General features: G+C 27.5%; 1 protein-coding gene, 1 long non-coding RNA gene and 1 other non-coding gene across 4 annotated transcripts in view; all 3 read left to right on the top strand.

Annotated features, from left to right (window-relative positions):
* Positions 1–2,323: 2,323 nt before the first annotated feature.
* Positions 2,324–3,613, top strand: LOC131173241 (uncharacterized). The gene is made up of 2 exons (XR_009143463.1): positions 2,324–2,766; positions 3,015–3,613. It is a non-coding gene; the product is annotated as an uncharacterized LOC131173241 (long non-coding RNA).
* A 10,810-nt stretch (positions 3,614–14,423) lies between these two features.
* Positions 14,424–16,682, top strand: LOC110646151 (ATP synthase subunit d, mitochondrial). Its single transcript, XR_009143041.1, has 3 exons — positions 14,424–14,773; positions 14,876–15,661; positions 16,543–16,682. It is a non-coding gene; the product is annotated as an ATP synthase subunit d, mitochondrial (transcript).
* A 3,793-nt stretch (positions 16,683–20,475) lies between these two features.
* Positions 20,476–23,967, top strand: part of LOC110654854 (LOB domain-containing protein 11) — a 51,936-nt gene continuing 48,444 nt past the window's right edge. Inside the window, exon 1 of one of the 2 annotated variants that reach the window (XM_058133450.1) lies at positions 20,476–21,014. In XM_058133450.1, the coding sequence (XP_057989433.1) occupies positions 20,664–21,014 (351 nt within the window). In that variant the 5' untranslated portion in view covers positions 20,476–20,663. The remainder of the gene's footprint in view (positions 21,015–23,967) is intronic. The other variant, XM_058133451.1, reaches the window with a different exon arrangement.

Genomic DNA, 23,967 nt, shown 5'->3' with positions numbered 1-23,967 from the left:
TCACCCCTCCAAGTTAAACTAGTGCTTACTTTTGCACCAAGAGCTATTGCACCAGATCCTAAAGCATGAGTGTTTTGTATCTATTGAGCAAAGACGCGTCATGATTGTATAGCAATATTTGAAAACATATCTTGAGGGCGCCTAAAGCGCTCATGGTATCATTATAAATATATAAACCAAAACTATGAAAGCCTAAAAATATACATACCCAATTGAGATGTGATATAATTGCATCATGATACCTAAGAATATGATCTAATAAATTGTTGTATCAAGTGGTTGCATCATAGTCTCTTACCACAATATTTGGAATTCCCCATGTTGTACTTTGCTTTAGAAGGACAAGCAACTCTTGATGGATCATAGAAAAAGTAGGAGAATGTAAGAACACAGCTTCCAAAAGCTAAGAGTCGATGGAGTGCCAAGTTTTTTTTTTTCTTTTTTCAAAGGTAAACAAATGCACATATGACTTGTGACAGGACATGCGTCTTGATAACATAATGAAAATTTTATTAAGAACAACACTAACTTATATAAGCTACACACATCCATTCATAACAGATATGAGATCCTAAAAATCCAATCCACTTCTGGCAGACTATGAGCACTAAAGTTTCACTCCTTTTGATAGTTGTGGAAACTGGAAAGGAATTGAAATGATGCAGCAAAACCTTTTTGACCTAAACCATTTTACAACTCATCAAAGTGATACATTTCTCCACTTTATATTATATATTAAAAAAGTAAAAAATGAAAGAAAAAAAAAACTAGCAAATTAGTATAAGAAAATTAGGAAGATTATAATATATTGTCGGTGTACATTAAATCTTCTCTCACTAAAATGTGGGCATTTCTTATTAAATCGTCAAGTTCTTTCCAAATCAGATATTTAATTTAGTCTATCAAAATTGATTTCATCAACATTTTATCCTCCATTTAAATTTGCATAATTTTTTGTTTGAATTTGAGTAAAAAAAATCATAGGCTTATTAAATTTTTATAAAATGAGAAAATTTGTTACTTCTTCCTTAAATTTAAGTAAAATCATATATTGAATAATAAAAATAGGAAAAAGGGATAAATTTTAAGAATGTTTTGATTATATTTGATTTTTAAATTCAATACTTTGACTATTTAATTTTAGATATAAAAAATTATTATTTTAATAAAAGATTAGTTCTGTTTTTCTTAATCCATTAACAATAAATTTAAATGAATGGACTAAAGAGGTTAATGAAATAAAATTATATAAATTAAATAATGTGATTATGTAATATAAGAAATTGATAAGGAATTATGATGGGGAAATTTATTTTGTCCTTAAACTTTGGTAGAATGTTCAAATAAGATAATTTTTAAGTTTTTGTGCCAATTAACCAATAACTTTTTTTTAAAGTTCAAATGGATTTAATATTTGACAAAAAATTAAAATTTTAATTTTTTATTTTTAATAATAAAATTTAATATTATTTTAATTTTTTTAACTAAAAATTAGTCAATCTAAACTTAGGTCTTGTTCGGTAATATTAAATAGTAGTTTTTAACTATTTTAGTAGCTGTTAACTATTAGCTCTTAGATTTTAATTGTTAGTGATTAACTGTTTATATTGTGATTTAAAGTAGAAGTATTTGATAAAAATAATTGTTAGAGTAGTTGTTAAATATAAAAATAGTTTTATTATCCTATTAACTATTGTCAAAATGCTTTCTTAATCTCTAAAAGTTAGAAGGAATAGTTTTTTATGAATCACTCTCTCAACCTCTAAATACTATAAATATTATGTTATCGAACAGTATAAATAAGAGATATAGTATTTTAATTATGATCAAAATACTACACGTTAAATTAAAAATTATTATTAAGTAGGACCTTAAACAAAAAGTGATCTATTAATTGAGATAAAAAATTAAAAATAAATTTATTTAAATATGGATTTAAAATTCATAAACAAAATTAAGCTTTCTTCCTCATTATAATCAACACATAATAATTCAATTTGGACATGGCTTTCAAAGGCAAAGGGCAGTTTCCGGGAAGCTCCACTCCTTCTTTAGTAGTTGAAACTGGAAAGGAATTGAAACGATGCAGACCTTTTTGACCCAAACCATTTTACATCTGTAATAAAAATATATTTCTCCACTCAAATAAAAAAAAAATAAAATAAAATAAAATAAAATAAAATAAGAGAAAATGGCAAGTACAAGGAAATTATGTAGGGACTTCTCTTGGCTTTCATTTGTGGAGTAGGTGAAAGACTTTTTTTTATAATTTTCCTGGGAGCATGTTCTCGTATTTATCTTCTATAAAAAAAACCATATTCACTTGGCTTCTTCAATTTTCATTAGATCAATCTCTCCCTCCCTCCTTCAATGGAGAATAACTACCATGATTGCAATTTCAAAACAAAAAGACCAAAAAAATACCATGATTGGAGTCCTTTCTTATTTTCCTCTCCACCTTGTTCTTAGTTGCCCTCTCCTTCTCACTCACTATCATCGTCTCCTCCATTATCTCCAAGTCTAGGTTCCCCTTTTGAATCTTCCTCAAGTCTTCCCCCACATACTATCCAATCTTCTTCAAGTTCTTTCTATCCTTCTGCTGCTGCTGCTGCTGCTAATCTTGGGCCATGCACTGCCTGCAAAATCCATGGTCAACGATGCTCTGACAAGTGTTATGTAGCTTCCTACTTACCACCTACTGATTCACACAAATTCACTGTCATTGATGGAATGTTAGGGACTACCAATATCGTCAGCTTCTTGCAGGTACGCCATATACTATATTCTTTCAAATAATTCTACTTGTTTTTTTTTTTTTTTATATTATATCAAATAGACGGGACTGAATTATATAAAAACGCAAAGATCATTCTTCCGGGTCTGCTTTCAATAATTCACATAGTAATTGATATCTGTTTAAATAAGATATATAAGGATGAAACGATGATAAAGAAAGAATGAAAATATATATATAATTAACTTGATATGCACAAAATGATTTTATTTTGCTGCAGAATAACAACTCATCTTCATATGTTCCACTATTATTATTATTGAGAGACATAAGTAGTCAAGATGGAGAACTCCAGGCAGACACAAGTACTCAGGAGGTTCCGAAAATCTTATCTGATGCATCCAATGTGGATGGAGCTTTATATGATGGTTATAATTGCAGAAAATATGGGCAAAATCAAGTACAAGGAATTAGTGCAGTAATTAACCTTTCATCCATAACTAGTAAAGCGCGACGCAGAGCATTTGTATTGGACATTCCACGACATTCCAAATGCAACAATAGTCTTAAGCATGCAACTTCTTTCAATTGATAGAATGCTCAGTTAATTGTCCCAACCAGTATCCTACAGCAATGGTAACCGGTGGGATTTTATCCTAGCAATTCGTAAAGCTGTTGAGTATCCTAAACTATTTCTTCTTTCATAGATGTGGCCTAAATTTATGGTGGCGCATGCTCTCTCTAATCGTGATGGAAAATATGAGTTTTCTTTTATATACGGAATGATGAGCCTGAGAGGGTGCAAGTTAGAGGTCTGAGATGCCTTGAACTTATGGCCCGGCCAGTTTGGCCACATGTATGAAAATTTTCATTTAAGCATGCACTAATCCTTTTTGCTGTTTCATCATCAATTTCACTTGTCTCATAAAAATTTAAGGAAACAATTAAAAATTAGATAAGTCCATATAGTTTCAGCAATTGAATGTCAAATAAGTTTTTTTTTTTAAAGAAATATTAAATAAGTTTAAAATCAAATTTTAAACTAAATAAGTACATAACTTTTTAGTTAAGGTGGAGCAACTTTTTTATAAAAAAAATTAAAATATTACTTTGCTTATTTTTAATAATTAAATTATTAAAAATAATAATTTTAATATAAAATCATTTTTATTCATTATATTCTTCAAATTTTTTTAATTTTATTTTAATTAAAAATAATAAATAACATTTAATATTTAAAATTAGTAAAAGTAATGTTTTATTAAGTAAATATTTATTTGATCTTAATTAGAAAGTATAAAAATTTATTTAATTTAAAATTTAATTTTAAACTTATTTATTGTATCCAATGACAATTGTCATGATTTGAACACTCCATTATGGAATAATCGAAAAGAAATGACGAAAATGATGGTATTTTTAATAATTTTGTTTATTAAGTGAGTATCACTAACATTGCAAACTCTAAAACTTAAAAAGTAAATGCTCTCATGATTCTATGTAATCACTTATAGGCCTAACTATTTCATTTTAAGAGTTTAAAAGTCTAATTAGGCCAACAAATTTATAGGAACTCAATTAAGCCTTGGCGCACAATTCAGTGAATTACTACTATCTTTTTACGGTGAACATTATTCAGTTAAAATCAAATAAATTGAATCGAATTATTTTAATTTAATAATTTTATTTTATTTTTAAAATATATCAATTTAGTTTGATTGATTTATATTTTATAAATTTCAATTATTTCGGTTTGGTTCGATTTTAAATAGAAAAAAATTAATTGAACCCAACCAAAACGAATTGTTTTATTAATTCTTAAATTGTTTTATTTTTATAGGAATTATGAATTATATGTAATTTTATTGATTAATAGTTATTAGATTCAAACCAAGATCAGAATCAAACCAAATAACTTGAAAATTAAGTCTAAATTAAAAAACTCATTAAAACTCAAATACTGATCGATTCAAACTGAACCTAACCAAAATAGAACAGTTCGGTTGTGTTTAGTTTTTCATTCATTTTGATTCGGTTCAATTTCTAAAATATGATAATTCAATTTTGATGATTCGGTTAATTCAATTTTAATGGTTCGATTCGATTCGGTTTGAACTGAACGCTCAACCCTACTTCCTTTACCTCTTGGGTATCTACAGGTTAATGGAGGGAGAGGAAGAGCTAAAAGGGAATGGAAGGTTTACTCTAAAAGAATTAAAAAAGTTCTAGAAGATGAAGTGGCAGCTGCTGCTTAACAAAATGAAGAGAATATTTCGAGAATGCATGAGATTTAGATATTTTTCTTGCTTAGACTTTAGATAACAAACATGCAAAGGGGAAGGGAAATCTATATAAAGGGTAGTAATAGAATAAAGAGGCGTGCTGAATAATTATTTGTTTTTACCAGCTCTGTGAAGCTTAGTGGGCAGCGATACTTCTACTGGGGAAATTTATTCTCGTATTAAGATTGATTTTCATTTATATACAATATAAATTATCTTTTCTCCAGCTCTGTTCTTTCGTTTACTTGAGCTTTTTGTCGCACGGATGCATTAAAAAAAAATTAATCAAAGAGGAGTGAGCTTGAGAGAAATTATGAAAAGGAGGTGATATAGATTGATGGGAAAGTGAGATGTTAATCAAGTTAGCGTTTTGTATTTAATTTATAATTTGTATATTTGGATGTTAATTATAATATTGTTTTAACAGTAGGATAGTGTTATGTATTTAATTTATAATTTGTATATTTGAACGCCAATTATAATATCGTTTTAATATTAGGATAGTGTTAGAACGCTAATAAAAAAAGCATTTTATAAAATTTAGCTCCATATAACATTCTCTTAAAAAAAAAAAACGTTGCTTGGATGCCATTTATAATGGCATCCCAAGCTTAGTCAAAAAATTTTTTAATTATTTTAATTTTAATTTTAAAAATTATTTTTTAAAATTTTATATATTATATATTATATTATTATTATTGTATATTTATTCTATAAATTTGTTTTATTATATAGATTTTTCTATTATATATTAGTTTATTATATTTTATTATTACAATATTTGAATTTTTTTTATTATGTTTTTTATTAGAAGTGTACGGTTTCGATTTGATTCAGAGTTTGCATAGCAATCAAAATTAAACCAAAATTTTTATACAATTTCAATTTGATTTTTCATTGTTTCGATTCCAGTTTAGTATAGTTCTCGATTTTTAAAATAATTTTATATAATTATTTTTTTTAAAAAGTCATATTTAATTATTATTTAAGTATTTAATTAAGTTATTAATACATAATATATTATATAATATATCTTTTAGTTATTTCTAAATGTATAATCCTTAACTATAAAGTGCATATATAATTTAAAATTAAGTATATTATATAATCTAATAATATAAGTATATCATATAATATATACATTTTAATTATTTATTAATTGTGTAATATTTAACAATAAGATATTAATATAATTATAAATTAACATACACATATATATAAAGTATAATAGTGTATTTATAATTAAGAATTATAAGATAATTTAATATATTTATAATTAAAATTATTAAGAAAATATAGAGAAATGAAATATAATATTTTATTATATTTAGTTTATAATTAAATTTACATATATAAATATATATAATTATATTAAAAGTATATAATAATCTAAAAAAAAGTAGAAAAACACATGTACAAATTTAATTTCTAGTTCGATTTTGATTCATTCAGTTTTGATACAATTCATTTCGTTATGATTCTGATTGCAATTCGGTTTAGACTCCAAAAATTATGTACAACTCTAATTTTTATTAGTACCTAGACATTATTCTTATAAGCATCCATATAAAAAAAAAGTCAAAAGGATGTAATAATAACAAAATATAAATATATAAGATATGATAATAAAAAATTCAAATATAATAATAATGAAAAATATATAATAAAATAATATATAATAGAATAATCTATATAATAAAAAATGCATAGAATAAATATGCAATAACAATAATAATATAATATAATATATAAAATTTAAATAAATAATTTTTAAAATTAAAAGGCATTCAAACAACATTTATTGAGAGATTACTTATGTGAAGCCAAATTTTGCAAAACATTTTTTTTTATTAGCGTTTCAATATTGTGTCAGTATCAAAACGCTATTATAAATAATATTTAAAATAAAAATTATAAATAAATACAAAACACAAATTTGATAAGCGTTCGCTTTCATGTCAACCTAACATCACCCGCTTTTTGTAATTTCTCTCAAATTCACCCGTATTTAATTTTTTTTTTAATACATCTCTACGGTAAAAAGCTACATTTACTCTTTGGTTGCTTGTATCAGACACTTCTTAAGTCCTTACTTTTGAGTGCCCAATACCAAGATGGATAGCCAGATTTCCAGCTTCTTCTGGCAAACATGTAATAAAATTATTTCACTAATATATATATATATATATATATATATATATATAACAAACATGTAAATATTAGAAATAATAATAACAAATAAGATTTTTTGTTAAATTTTAAAAAAAATAGTAATAAAATTATGAATAAAAATAAAATCTTGAAGAAATTAAAATATGAATTGTGTAATTACATGTTTATTATGATATTATTGTTTGGGAATAATAATGCAAAAATGATAAGAAAAAATTATTTTCTTAAATTCTTTTTATAGACACAATATAGTTGAGTTTCGGAATAAATTAAATTTTAATAATTAAATTAAAATTAAAATAATTAATTGAAATTAAAATACGATTCGCTTAATTACATATTAATGTTATACATTTTGAATAAGTTTGGATTCTTGCTTTTCTTTTTTAGAACACTTTTTTTTTTAATTTTGAAATCGTTTTTATTATGCAAAAAAATCATTCTCTTATATTTTTTTAAATGAAAAACTATATAATCTTAAATGGAATTTAAAAAAAAAATAATTCTATTATTATGAGCCAAATTTTTAAATTCATTAAACGAGCTAATTGCAAAACAATAATTTTATTAAAATTTTGATACAAGAACACAGCTTCCAAAAGCAAAGAGTCGATGGAGCACCAAGTTTTTCTTTTTTCTTTTTCTTTCTCGAAGGGAGACAAATGTTCACACCGTTGTTGACAAGTTATACTCTTTAATAAAGTCATGATAATTTTATTAAAATTTATTAATTCATATAAATTGTACATATTTATCTATAACAGATATAGAATTTCAAAAGATTCGTCAAACCCTGACAGACTATGAGCACCAAGTTTCACTCCTTTTGATGGTTGTGGAAACTGAAAAGGAGTTGAAATGATGCAGCAAAACCTTTTTGACCTAAACCATTTTACAACTCATCAAAGTAATATATTTCTCCACTTTATATTAGACATTAAAAAAAGTAAAAAATGAAAAAAAAAACATGCAAATTAGTTTAACAAAATTAAGAAGATTATAATATATTGTCCATGTATATAAAAATAGTAATTTTTTCTCGTAAGAATTTGAGTATTCTTTTCAATATAAAAAATAAATTTATATAATTATAAAAAATAATATATATACATAAAATATAGCTAATAATATATGAGAAAATTATATAGATATTTATTTTAAAATTTTTATTTTATAAAATTAATATACATATAACAGTTTCATTACAACAGTTAATTATGATACATATAACATGTACATAAAATTTAGTTAATATATATGAGGAAATTATATAGATACTTGTCTTGAAATTTTTATTTTGTAAAATCAATATACATATAACGATTTCATTACAACTGTTGATTATGATAGATCCCGTAATCAATAATTACAATAAAGTCATTATATATACATTAATTTTATGAGTACCGCTAAATAGCTCAATTTGAGCTAGCTAAAATGGTATTAATGTATATAGTTTTACTATTATACTCTTAAAAGAAAGAGAGGAAACAGCTTAAAAATAACTTCAAAGTTTGGAGTTGGTGAGGTAGCTTATTTAATGGCTCATGCAAAGGAAAGTGTGCATGCAATAAGCTATTATTGCTTTCAGCCATGCACACCATTCAAGAACTGATGATCTGAGAAGTGTGTCTATTGCATTAATGCATGCACATATGAGCTACTACATGCAGCAGTGATGAGCTTGCATAATGAATTATATTGCAGAGAAGAATTAGATATAAATGTAAAAATAAATATTACTGGACATGATATATAATTTTGACAAATAAAATTTATATTTTTGAAAAAAATAATATATATACACATTAGAGTTTGTATAATATATATATTTCATGCAATAAAATATTAAATGAGGGTAAGTAGCCCGACTGGCATAGAAGTACGCATTCCAGCGTGGTTCAGGATTCTAGCCCTCCTTATGTCAAATGTCATTTTTTTCCCATTTATAAGCGCACCTAACACTATACATTCTTTATATATGTATATATATATTTTCGTTGATTTAAAAAGTGGATGAAGGCTAATAGTCCGATTGGCACATGCTCCCAAGTATAAGATAGATGTTTTAGGGTTCGATCCCTCCATTTGTCCCTTCTTTTTTCTTTTGTGATTCTTTATAATTATTTTCATTCCAAAATATAATATTAAATTATGATGATTGTAAGTATTTTTAAATCATAATTAACATTTTTCCTTAAAATTATAATATAACAAATTTTTAGATTTAAAATTATAAGATATATAAATCATTTATTTATGTATACCTAGTTTTACAGTATTAACACTACTTGACTACTATTAGAATAATCACCTACACAACGATCAATCGTTAAATCAACATCACTGCTACAATCACCACGTGTACAATATCACCACGATTATCATCACTAAATTATTGTTTTTAATTTAAATATAGAGGGAGCTAGTTAAAGATATTTAGAGAATGATAGAAATAAAAAGAGCTATAGACAGAGATATTAAGATTATCATATATATAAAGATAAATAGAGGGAGAGAGATATATAGAAATGTATAAATCAATATGTGTTGATTTTGAAATAACTCTTGTGTGTGTGTGTGTGTGTGTGTGTATATATAAAAATTTATCGGATGAGAGCTAATAGTCCGATTGGCACATGCTCCCAAGCATAAGGTATAGGGTTTAGGATTCGATCCCTTCATTTGTCCCTTTTTTTTTTCCTCTTTTGTGATTCTTTATAATTCTTTTCATTAAAAAATATAATATTAAACTATAATAATTGGAAGTATTTTTAAACCCTAATTAACACTTTTCCTTAAAATTATAATAGAACAAATATTTAAATTTAAAATTATAAGATATATATATAAATCATTTACTTATATACACCTAGTTTTATAGTATTAACAATACTTCACTACTATTAGAATAGTCACATATACAACTATCAATAGTTAAATCAGCACTACCGCTATAATCACCATGTGTACAATATTACCACCATTATCATCATTAAATCATTGCTTTTAATTTAAATATAGAGGGAGATAGTAAAAAATATTTAGAGAATGATAGAAATAAAACGAGTTATAGATAGATATATTAAGATTATCATATATATAAAAATAAATAGAGGGAGAGAGATAAAGATGTGGAGAGAGATATATAGAAATGCATAAATCAATAAATCAACACATATTGATTTATGCATTTCTATATATTTCTCTCCACGTCTTTATCTCTCTCTTCCTCTATTTATCTTTATATATATGATATATAGAAATGTATAAATCAATATATGTGTCGATTTTGAAATCAACACATATATTGATTTATGCATTTCTATATATCTCTTTCCACATTTTTATCTCTCTCTCCCTCTATTTATCTTTATATATATATATGATAATCTTAATATCTCTATCTATAATTCATTTTATTTCTATCATTCTCTAAATATCTTTGACTATCTTCCTCTATATTTAAATTAAAAACAATGATTTAATGATAATAATGGTGGTAATATTGTATACGTGGTGATTATAGCGATGATGCTGATTTAACTATTGATCGTTGTATAGGTGATTGTTCTAATAGTAGTGAAGTGATGTTAATACTATAAAATTAGATGTATATAAGTAAATGATTTATATATATCTTATAATTTTAAATCTAAACATTTGTTATATTATAATTTTAAGGAAAAGTGTTAATTGGGGTTTAAAAATACTTCAAATTATTACAGTTTAATATTATATTTTTTAATGAAAAGAATTATAAAGAATCATAAATAAAAAAAAGGGCAAAGGAAAGATTCGAACCCTTAACCCTCTACCTTATGTTTTGGAGCATGTGCAATCAGGCTATTAGCCCTTATTCGCTTTTCAAATCAACGAAAATATATATATACATATATAAAGAACGTATTGTGTTAGGTGTGCTTATAAATGGAAAAAAATAATATCTAATATAGAGAGGGCTCAAACCTTGAATCACGCTGAGATGCATATTTCTATACCAATCAGGCTACTTGCCCTCATCCAACATTTTATTGCATGAAATATATATATTATACAAGCTCTAATGTGTGTGTTTGTGTATATATATATATATATATATATATATATATATATATATATATATATATATATATATATATATATATATATATATATATATACATACATACATACATATATATATATGTATGTATATATGTATGTATGTATATATATATGTATGTATGTATATATATATATAATATTTTTTTTGAAAATATAAATTTTATTTGCTAAAAGTGTATATCATGTTAAGTAATATTTATTTTTACATTTATATCTATCTATATTCATATAATTTGTAAGTAAATGATTTAAATAACAATAATAGTGGTGATTGTAAACCGTGGTGATTTGAGTGTTTATGGAGTATATATGATTTAAAATATATATAGTGAAATTTATATCATATTTTAATATTTTATATACCGAAAAAATATAAATATAACTAGTTTGACTGTCACCCTACCTACACTAATCAACCACCGCCATCATTATCACTCTAACGCTACTATCAAATTTCAAACTAATTTTAATATGATACTTACTTTAATATCAATATTTATTGTTATAATATTTAATTTCATTTTTGAAATGCTATTTACTTCATTTCAATTAATATATATCAAATTTATATCATATTTCAAGTTAAAAAAAATAAATATAACTTATAGTATAACTTATCATTAAAAATCAATATATCTTATCTTATAACAAATATATTATATGTAATAACTTATAGTATACAATATCTCTAAATTTGTATATTTTCTATAGCATTAATTTTTAGAGTTCCAAAAACTGTTAGTATCTTAATTTGATATTGGAAAATGTTGTTTGGTGAGTAGATATTAAATAAAGAGATTTTATAGTCAAGTGGCTTATAAATGAGCTAAATGGCTTACAAGTCACCATAAATGGCTCATATATTAAAATGATAAAATGATAATGAATTTCAATTTAATTACTAATATGTCATTTTGAGCTAGCTCAATTTAAACTGCGTAGCATTTTTGTAATTTTATTATATAATTTTTACTTACCGTGGCTTTCATTTGTGGAGAAGGTTCTTATTCATTTGGCTTCTTTCAATTTTCATTAGATCGACCTCTCTCCCCTTCAATGGGAAATAACAACCATGATTGTAGTCCTTTCTTATTTTCCTCTCCACCTTATGCTCCATTTTCTTCTTCTTCTTCTTCGATATCATCGCCTTCTCCATCATATCCCGTTACAAATTCCACTTTTGAATCTTCCCAAAGTCCTTCCCTACACTCTGCCCAATCTTCTTCAGGTTCTTTCCATCCTTCTGCTGCTGCTTCTGCTAATCTTGGACCATGCGCTGCCAGTAAAATCCATGGTTGGCGATGCACTGATGTGGCAGCTTCCTACTTTCCACCCACTGATTCACATAAATTCACCGTCGCTGATGGAATGTTTGGAGCTGCCAATGTCGACAGCTTATTGCAGGTACGCCATTAACTATATTTTTTAAAATAATTCTTTTTTTTTTATTCATCAAATAGTTGGGATCATATTTACTTCTTGAAACGTTTGATATGTGATACTTTATAAAAATAGACATAATTGGTACATTAATTTGATTCATAATACACGTACAAATATTTATTCGATATATAAATTATATTTGTGTGTAATTATTTTTTTTATTTTACTTAGCATAATATATATTATATATTTATAAAAAAATAAAAATATTAATTTAATATAATAATTAATTCATATGATAACTTTTTAGAAATAGATGTATTATTCAAAATTTAAATTTCATTTTATTATTATTATTATTAACATAATAATTTAAATATTTAAAAATATAATTAATAATTCCAATAATATATTTATATTTATTATATATTAATACTCTCAAAAACAAAGTAATACTTATCCACTCACATAGAAAAAAAAAAAAGTATTCAATTCAAGCGAGCATCTGCCCATTAATATAGAAAAAGTAAAATCAAATCAACACTCAATTAAAATAGCTCAATTTTGTTTGTCATGGTTTCTGCTCTTCTTCTTCTTTTGGACTTCTTTTCCAGTTTTGGGCATTGTTGCTTCTTGCTTTTCTGGGTAAAATCAAAAAGAAAGGAAGAAGCAACATTGTTACTGTTCTATCATTATATACACACACACTAAATTGAAAACATTGTTACTGTTCTAGTAACAATGCTTCCTTTTTTATTTTTAATTTTTTAAAATTATTTTTGAAATATTATTGCTTCCTTTTTTATATTTAATTTTCAAATTTTTTAAGATTATTTTTTAATGTTTAATTTTATTTGCCATGCACCTCGCTCCACTTCCTAACCACCATGTATATATATATATATATATATTAATGATTTCTTAAATTCTTTTTAAAATTTTCTAATATATATCTCAATTCACATTTAATTAAAAATAAAATCAATAATATTTCCTTTAAGTTTAATGACGTAAAGTGCAAATTATATAACTAATTTTACAATATCAAGAAAAACAAGTAATATTATGAAACTTTTACAAAATAATTTCTATCAATTATCAATAGACAAGTAATATTATAGCCTTTTTTTTTTCCTTTAATAAGTCAAAGTACATAGATACTTTCGTGTATAATTTAAATTCTAAACACTTCAATTTTAGGTTTTATACTGTTCCATCATTTTTTTTAATTTTTTTAATTATTTATCCTTTTTATAATAAGAATATCAATCCATCCATTAGCTAATCCAATTTAAGAGAATAAATTATAATAAGATTTATCAATTGATCTAAGTGATATCTTTTTTCTTTTCTATTTTTCAATGAGTAAAAAGCACATAGATGCTTTATATATAAAAAATTGACATAATTGCTGCTACCACGTCAAAATTTTTTGGTATTTTTATATTTTTTTAATATCAAATTATTATATTATAGGAACATATTTATTCAATATATGAAATTATCATTAGTAATATGCATTTTTTTTTATTGTTTTTAACTTTTTTTTAATTTTTTTAATTTTAGTTATTGGACTTTCAATATTCTATTTATTTAATATTTATATAAAATTATTATTGAAATATTTTAATAAAAAAGTTCTAATGATATTTTTTTGTATCATAAATCACCCTACATTAATCTTTATAATAGTAAAGCCCATTTATATTGGTAATTCAGTTCTCAGATCCCATCTAACATGGCGCTGCCAACATGTCAAGATCCTTCTCTCATCTAATTTTTCTCTCATCCTTGTCACTTAAGCTTTGACTATCCTATCTCCACCACTTCTCATAAGCTTTCTCTCACATCTTTCTTACTCGTCTCCATTTATCTTCTCTATCTCCATTTCTCTTCATCACTAAAAATCTAAACTCACTACGTGGAATTTTATTTATCTTTTCAGTTCAATGAGATGAAGATGTCTCAATATAATAGTCGAAGGCTATCACAAAATGGTATTCCTCTATGTAGATGTGACGAAGAAGCGAAAATTATGACTTCATGGACAAATTCACATCCCGGAAGGAGGTTCTATGGATGCAAGAACTATGGGGTAATGGAAAATTAGAAAAAAAAAAATTTTGTTATTGATTGGAAGAAGATTTTGGTAAATTTTTATGTTTATTTGATGATTTTTTTTTTCTTCTTGCTGCAGATAAGTAATTATTGTGATTTCTTCGATTGGATGGATCCAGAGTTTCCAAAACAAGCTAATGTTGTGATTTTGGGCCTCTTGAACCGAATTAAAAGAATGGAGCTTAATAAAAAAGCATAAAGAAAGAAGATGGAGAGAGGCTGTTGTAGGTGGAAATGAATTCTGACTTGTGTGCTCTATTTGTTTTGGATAAGTGTGTGTTTTGTGGGAATGATAAATCTGATAGTTTGGTTATGGGATGAGATTAGGATTGTGTTTTCTTTTTTTGTTTGATTTTACTTGCAATTAGTGTTCTTGAACGTTTGAACGTGTATTAGTACCATTCTTAAACTTAGGAATATATATCAATATCTTCTCTAAACTTATGTTTTATTGTAATGCATTTTGGTTATTATGAATGAATTGTAAAACTTTTAGCAATCAATGGAAATCAGTATATCTTAAATATGGCCATGCCATTTTGTATTTTCATTCCATGCAAAACGACCCCGCAGCGGAGTCCACACGACAATAACAAGGGCTTCAACTCCGGCAGCGAGTGCTGGTAAAGCTTTCACACAAAACCGAAGTCTCAAAATTTTGTTTGGCTGCTGTGAAAGTGAGGGAAAGCGAGTGAAAATGAGCGGAACCATAAAGAAGGTGACAGTTGTGGCATTTAATGCATCAAAGACTATTGATTGGAATGGGATGGCGAAACTTCTAGTCTCCGACGAAGCTCGCAAGGTCGCCTCCCTTCGTCGTGCTTTCGATGATGTTAATTCCATTCTTCAGACAAAATTCAGCCAGGTTTCGATTCTCCCTCTTTATTAATTTTTTTTTTGTTGCTAAAATTAGTTAATTCTAGCATGGATTTTTCTTGTTGGTTTTATTTTTAGGTAAATTTCCTCATTATTTAGAATAGGGAAATTGGATCTGATATGTTTCCAAATTTACTATTGCCAATGAAATGAATTTTGTTGGTTGATTTTGTGGGGCAGTTCTGAAATGCGATTTTCTCTTTGATCATATTTTTGTTTGGTGATTTAGGTTTAAATTTTTGTTCATTGTTTATTTAATGGATCAGTTATTGTTGATTTCATTTATGTTGCACTTCGATTTTATTTTGGTTTGTAATTTTGTCTGGCTTGATGAGAAACGGGTCCAATTTTATGCTAAAGTTACCTTTTTGCTAATGAGATAGTGACATTCTACATTTGCTTTGGTTGGATTTGGTTGAAAATGTAAAGATATTGTGGATTTGTTTTGTGCAATTTGGTTGAGGGTAATGTAATGTTCGTTTGATGAGAAAGTTAAAAGATTGAGTTGAAAGAATTTACTTATTTTGTACTATTGGCAGAAATTGTTAATATTTGAAGCAATTGTTTCAGTCTGAAATAGCTTTGGATAGTGTTGCATACATCGAAGGAGCACAATGTTCAAATAATTTGACATGAATAAAATATGTAGGAATCTTTTTCTTTATATATCTTTGGACGTAAGTTGTTTGTGATATTTACTTTTTAGGACTTTATTACTAGGGAAATCTTTTCATATAGTGATAGAGACGGTCTTTCAAAGACAGCTTTCCAAAGTCTTAGTTGTCATTGCTAGTGTTTTCATGTTGCCATTTAACTTCATCTATTGATCATAGGTATTCTTGTATGGTTATTGATCATCTCCACGTGCAGGAACCTGAACCTGTTGACTGGAATATTATAGGAAAACAGTTGGCTCACGCTTAGTGGATATGTGTAAAGAGGCTATGACATTAAGTATTCTTTTTGTTGGCAAATGTTCCACTCATATGTTCTAGTTTTGATTCATGATACAGTTTTCTGCCTCAATACAAAACAAACTAGAAATCTGTGAACTGTAGATTTATTAGTTAGACACTAGTACTAGTTTGTGCAGTAAAGAGCTTTTGGCATGTGCACATTTTCTGGTTTCTAGTGTTGGCTCTATAGTAATTTAAGTTTTGTAAACCGTGATGCTTAATGTAGTGATTTAGGTTTTCTCTCTTGAAGTATAGTTCCCTAAGTTGTATTGTGTTCTTGATACTTACTAAAGAGTTGATTATTAAGAGAATACTCTGCATTCTCATTACCCTGCCATCAAGGTCTAAAACAGTCTACTCTTTCTAAAGCAAATGTTGAGAGAAAAATTTTGATTCTCAATAATTTTAGTTTTAAGCATCTTAATTGCTAATTTTCTTCTGTGAGTGAAACTAAATCTACCAGAAATTCAAGGAACAGGAGATTTTAGGTGTTCAGTTTCAGTTGAACTCTGTTATTTGGCATATGTCAACACATTATAAAAGTTCTGAGGGATGATGCGATGGAAGTGAGTAAATGTTAACTGCCCTGCTTACTCATTACCTTGCATTACAGACTTTTCTTATGCTCCTCTTGTGAGTCTTCTGAATTGGCTGATTATTCAGGGGTCTATTTGGCATTCTTGTTGCAATTGTTTTTGAGAGAAGCATGCAATGGCATGTTTGATTAAAACAACTAAAATTTTCTTTTTAAGGGCATTTACATTTTTGTTTCTAGTAAAAGCATATGAAAGTTTCTCTCTCTCTCTGGTGAAAATTAGTTTAAAATGCAATGTCAAATGGGTTTTCAAGTCCATAGATCAGCTTCTTCTGTGTGCATAACCATTTCATTAGAAGTCCTAGTGAGCATTTTCGCTAGATCCATCGTCTGATACTTTTATTTGCCCATTAAGTTTACTCATGTCATTCTTCTGTATTCTGCATGGTCTTTTAAGATTTTTTCCCCATTGTTCTTTTTTCATTGTTGAGGGCTCCTGTTGTTTTATTTTGTGCATCATGTGCCAATGTCATCACTTATTGTATACTAGCATTCTCACCACTTAGTAGGTACCTTTTACTCCCTTCTTTCTTCATGGGCTTCATGCTAAACCAAATTTGGGAGCTTGAGAGAAAAGTGTGCTTATATTTTGTACCTTAAGTTTGGTTGGTATTTTGTTGATTGTCACCATTTTGGCCTAACAAGGGCTATCTTGATTTACATTGAACTTCACAACTTTTAGGTACATGGAGTCAGAATTGCTATTTCAAGAGATCCTTATACTGCTAAGTAAATATGCAATGGAAGCTTTTTAAGAAATGATATGTGGATGGCTGTAAAGTAGTTTGGTTTTTGATTCCTCGTAACATACAACATCAACAAAAAATCAGCAATTAAACCTTAGTCCCATGCTAGGGGTGTCGACTATGTAGATCATTGCTTGCCGTTCAATTCTGTTTGAAATCAATTCCACATCAATATTAGAAAATTATAAATCTTTTGATACTACTTCCTTCACGTTATTTTTTAGGTCTCCCTCTTTCTAACTTATCACACTTTCATATAACGAAAAGTTATAATTTAACGATGGGATTTCCATTCGCTGAAAAGCTCTTTTCTTATAATGAGTTTTTTTTGTTGCTTTTGCATGTCTTTGATGTGGATGAGCTTTCCCTTTATGCTTTTGTTATAATTTTCTTGTTGACTACTGGCTATCCTTCTTGTGGTGGTGGTGGTGGTGGTGGTTTGCCATCTTATTTGCTGTTGGGATAAAGAGTCGGATCACCCACCTATTTTCATTTCTAGGGCTCCATTGAGCTTGGGTCTTATGTTCCTGGGTTGGTTAAGGTGCAGTAGCTAGGTGTTTATGTTTGTGGGCTTGAATCTTGTAAGTTGTTTTCATTAATGAAGTTCCTTCACCTTCTGATACTATATATATATATATATATATATATATATATATATATATATATATATTGAGTTCAAAATTAAAGAATAAGATGACCCATTAAAAACCCAGAAGGTTAGAAATGGATTTTAGGAGGCTAGTCTACCTAGCTAGGAGGGAATTGCAAATCAACCATTCATGAAGTGGCTTCAAGCCCAAGAGCAGTTTTACACCAATTAAACTTCTCTTCTGTCACAGGCTTTGTTAATATATATGTTGGATTTACACTAGTGTGAAATTTTGGCAGTTGAACCTACCTATCCTTGAACACAGTTTGAACAAAATGATAGCCAACATTAATGTGCTTTGTTATAGAATGAAAACGCATCAAACGGCCTCCTTAACCATGTCCCATATGTCCTCTTTACAGGCATGGATAGTTGCAATATACTCAGCTTTTGTTGCTGATAGTGCCACAACAGATTGCAACTTTGACTCCCAGCTAATTGCTCCATTAGCTATAAAGAAGACATATATCTAGTAGCAGATCTCTTTTTATCTCCATCACCAGCAAAATCTACTTCAACAAAACCAACACAATCCAATTTGACAGGACTAAAGCATAAGCAATCACTTGAAGTGCCTCTCAAAGCTATAAAATTTGATATTTAGGGGCTCCACACGTGTCAATATCTCAAGGATTTGATTTAGTATAATTTCAATTTCAGTCGATGGAAGTTTCACTCCTTAGTTAAGGAAACTAGAAGGAAATGATGCATCAACATCACTTGTTGACCCACACCATTTTACAAGTTGTCAAACTAATGAAAAATAGGGTGAATTACATAAATCACATCTCAATTTAAGGGTAATTTGGCATTGTGGAGGATCTGTGAACAGAAAGATAATGGCAGAGAATAGGGTGACCATGCAGGCAGAAAATATTCTTTATTTTTAAAATATGACATGGCAGAGAAATAATTTTTTTTTCTTATTTTTTTTATTTCATTTATGTATGTTCATGTCAACACTCATCAAAAATAGTCTGAGAAACTTTTAAGTAGTGTTAAATTGTAGTTCAAGTAGAACACTGATTTGACTTCTCACTCTCAATTTGCAATAGATCGATCTCTCTCTCCTTTAATAGGGGAAAAGCATGATTTTAGTCCCTACTTATTTCCCATTACACCCCTTCTTCTTCTTCTTCTTCTTCTTCTTCTTCACTATCATTGTTTTTTCCATCATCTCCAAGCCCAAATTCCCCTTTTCATTTTTTTTTTTTTGATAGAATTTGAGTAAAAAAATCGTAGGCTTATTAAATTTTTGTAAAATTTGAAAATTTGTTATTTCTTTCTTTTTATGAAATGGGAAAATTTTTTATTTCTTTCTTAAATATAAATAAAAACATATATTGACTAATAAAAATAAAAAAAATGGAAAAATTTTAATAAAAGATAAATTCTGCTTTTCTTAATTAATGAACAATAAATTTAAATGAATGGACTAAAGAAGTTAATGAAATAAAATTATATAGATTAAATAATGTGATTATTTAATATGAGAAACTGATAAGTAATTATAATAGAGGAAAAATTAATCAATAACTTTTTGTTTTAAGTTATACGTTTAATATTTGAAAAAAAAAATAAAATATTAATTTTTCTATTTTTATTAATAAAATAATAATATAAGTTTATTAAAAAATTATTATAATTAATATAAAAATTACTACTATTTTAATTTTTTTTAACTAAAAATTAGCCTATCTAAACTTAACCAAACGTTATAATTGAGATAAAAATTTAAAAATAAATTTATTTAAATATGGATTTAAAATTCATAAACAAAATTAAGCTTTCTTCCTCATTACACATAATAATTCGATTTGGACGTTGCTTTTAAAGGCAAAGAGTCAACGGCAGCTTCCGCGAAGTTTCACTAGTGGAATCTGGAAAGGAATTGAAATGATGCAGCAACAGGAAAAACTAGCAAATGCAAGGAAATTTTGTCGGTACTTCTGTTGGCTTTCATTTGTGGGTGAAGACCTTTATAAGCCCTCCTTTCACTTGGCTTCTTCAATTTTCATTAGATCCATCTCTCCCTCCCTCCTTCAATGGGGAATAACAACCATGATTTGAGTCCTTTCTTATTTTCCTCTCTACCTTATGCTCAATTTCCCTCTCCTTTTTTTTCACTATCATCGTCTCCTCCATTATCTCCAAGTCTAAATTCCCCTTTTGAATCTTCCCAAAGTCTACCCCTACATACTGCCCAATCTTCTTCAAGTTCTTTCCATCCTTCTACTGCTGCTGCTAATCTTGGGCCATGCACGGCCTGCAAAATCCGTGGTCAACGATGCTCGCACAAGTGTTATGTAGCTTCCTACTTACCACCTACAAATTCACACAAATTCACCGTCGTTGATGGAATGTTAGGGCCTACCAATATCGTCAGCTTCTTGCAGGTACGCCATAAACTCTATTCTTTCAAATAATTCTACTTTTTTTTCATTATATCAAATAGTCGGAACTGAATTATAGAAAAACACAAAGATCATTCTTCCGGGTCTGCTTTAAACAATTCATATGGTAATTGATATCTGTTTAAATAAGATATATAAGGATGAAACGATGATAAAGAAAGAATAAAATATATATATACATATATACACACAAGAAGTTACTCTTAGAAATTCTTATACAGATTGAATATTCTCAACTATAAAATGAATTTTTAGAAAAACTTTTAAAAATCTTTAAAGATCAATCAATTCAAACACTTTCTATTCTGCACATATGACCTTACGGCCATATTGGGTAGAAAGAAGATTTCAAAATAATCACTGTTTCAGTCCAAAGCCTCCAGGAAGAATTAGAAGCTGTTAAGGTTGAGCTTAATGAGCTTAAAGAAAAATAGGCACAAGACTCAGAAACAATTCAAAAATTACTTTCAAAACAAATCAATGAAGAACTCAAAGAAGAAGATGAAGAAAATACTTTAGAAATTCAAAATCTTGAAAAACCTATAAAAAAATTTTCTCTTCATTTTTAATGAGATTTCTTCCAGAAAATATTTGATTAAAATTTCGATAGTTTTTTCAAAAGATTTCAAGATCGATACAATTGTCTTATTTGATACAGGTGCAGATTTAAATTAATCTTGAACAATATATAAATAATTAAAAAAAATAAATAAGCTATTGTTCCAAAACTTCAAAAAACTTTCAAAAAATCAGATCCAGTTTCAAAACCTTCCCAAATTTCAAAACCTAAACAACAGGAGTTAGAAGATAATCAATGATCTTCTAAAGAAAACAGAGGAAAAACTGTCTGTTAATCCTGTTACTGTTAGAAACAAAGTTCATGAATGAGAAATTTCAGATGGTAGAAAAATACAATCTGAACATCCTCCTCTTAGAAAACTAAAAATTCTCCACTTATAACAAACAGTAGAATAGCCCCTTACAAAGTTCCAAATGAAAATAATTTTGTGAATATAAAAAATATTGTTCTACAGAATAATTTTACAAATGTCCATTTACATACCATAGGTAAGCAATTACAAAAATGGAACAAAACCAATAAGCTACAATTTCCCAAATTGATACTAAGCCCGATACAAAACTAAAAAACCCAATTTTCAAACCATTTCAAGTTTCCAAAAACAATAAAAAAGATTTACAAAACAACAGCAATTCTGAATTTATCCAAGCTTTGAGAGACATGAAAACTAGGCTAAAAGCTTCAACTTGTATTCCAGTAGCACCTGAAACACCTCAAACTTCCTAAAGGAGTGTCAATATAATTGAGGAAGATTCAGATTTAGATGTCCAAAGCCAAGAAAACCAGCCTATCCAAGCTGAAGAAATTCAGTCTTCAAAATATTTACAAATCAATAGACTTTATTGGCAGCGGGTAGCAACACTCCTCCCAATAACAGCTCCAGACTTAGGCATAGGAAATAGAACTGAAATTCTGACCCAGTCTAAATTCAGTGCCTCTACTGTCTATGAATGGAACATAGATGGTATGTCTGAATATAACATCTTGAATTTGCTCCAGCAAATGACCATGGCAGCAAATGCTTACAAAGCCCAAACTAGAACCCCAAATAGAGCTATTGCTGAACTCCTGATTGCAGGGTTTTCAGGACAGCTCAAAGGATGATGGGATTATCATCTCATGAACCTATAAAAATCTGAGATAGATAGAATCCATACAAACTCAAGAAGATGGCGTGCCAGTTCTTGATGAGTTAGGCCAACCAATCCCATATGCAGTAGCCACCTTGATAGTAACAATCTCCTTACATTTCATAGGTGACTCATCTCATCTTAAGGATAAGAATACCGAACTCCTTTCAAACCTTAGATGCAAAAAAATGAGTGATTTTCAGTATTATAAAAACACTTTTCTTACTAGGGCAATGATTAAAGAATATTCTAATCAGTCCATTTGGAAAGAAAAATTTCTTGCTGGACTTCTGACCCTTTTAGGAGAAAAAGTTAGGAATAAAATCAAGGAAACATTTGGAAATCAAATCCCGTATGATAAATTAACCTATGGTGAACTAGTCAGTCTCACGCAAAAAGAAGGTTTAAAGATTTGTCAGGATTTGAAATTATAAAAACATCTGAAATGGGAAATGAGGAAAACTCGCCAAGAGTTAGGATCTTTCTGCAAACAATTTGAAATAGGAACCAAGAACCCTATTACAGATTGTGGAGAAAGTTGTAGCAGAAAACCTTATAAAAAATTATCCCAAAAATACAAAAACTCTTCAAAATAAGAAAAAGATTCATATTACAAAAAACCTTCAAAAAAAACTAGTAAAACTAGTCATCAATCCAAAACAAAATTCAAAGATTTAACTTGCTACAAATGTGGAAAGAAAGGCCACACTACAAATTTTTGCAAGTTAAACAGAAAACTTCATGAGTTACAATTAGAAGAAGAAGTTATCAATAAAATAACTGCTCTTTTAGTTGAAACTAAAGGTGATTCCAGTTATTTTGAACCCACAGAAAAATGAAGAAAGATTACAAATTGATGAATTGATCACAAGTTCATCATCCAATCTGAATTCTAATACAGAAACTGAACTGTTTACAAAATCCAAATTAAAAATCAATGTTCTTTCTAAAGACCAGAAGTTACTCTTAGAAATCCTTACACAAGTTGAAGATTCTCAACTACAAAAGGAATTTTTAGGAAAACTTTTAAAAACCTTTGAAGAACAACCAATACAAAAACCTTTTATTCTGCCCTCTATTGTAAAAAACACATATGACCTTACGGCCATATTGGGTAAAAAGAAGACTTCAAAACAATCAAATGTTTCAGTCCAAAGCCTCCAAGAAGAAATAAAAGCTGTTAAGGTTGAGCTTAATGAGCTTAAAGAAAAACATGAACAAGACT

The sequence above is a fragment of the Hevea brasiliensis genome, chromosome 14 (assembly GCF_030052815.1).
Source record: "Hevea brasiliensis isolate MT/VB/25A 57/8 chromosome 14, ASM3005281v1, whole genome shotgun sequence".
Taxonomy (NCBI): domain Eukaryota; kingdom Viridiplantae; phylum Streptophyta; class Magnoliopsida; order Malpighiales; family Euphorbiaceae; genus Hevea; species Hevea brasiliensis.
Note: the sequence above shows the minus strand (reverse complement) of the source record. Positions and strands in the feature narration are given on the sequence as shown.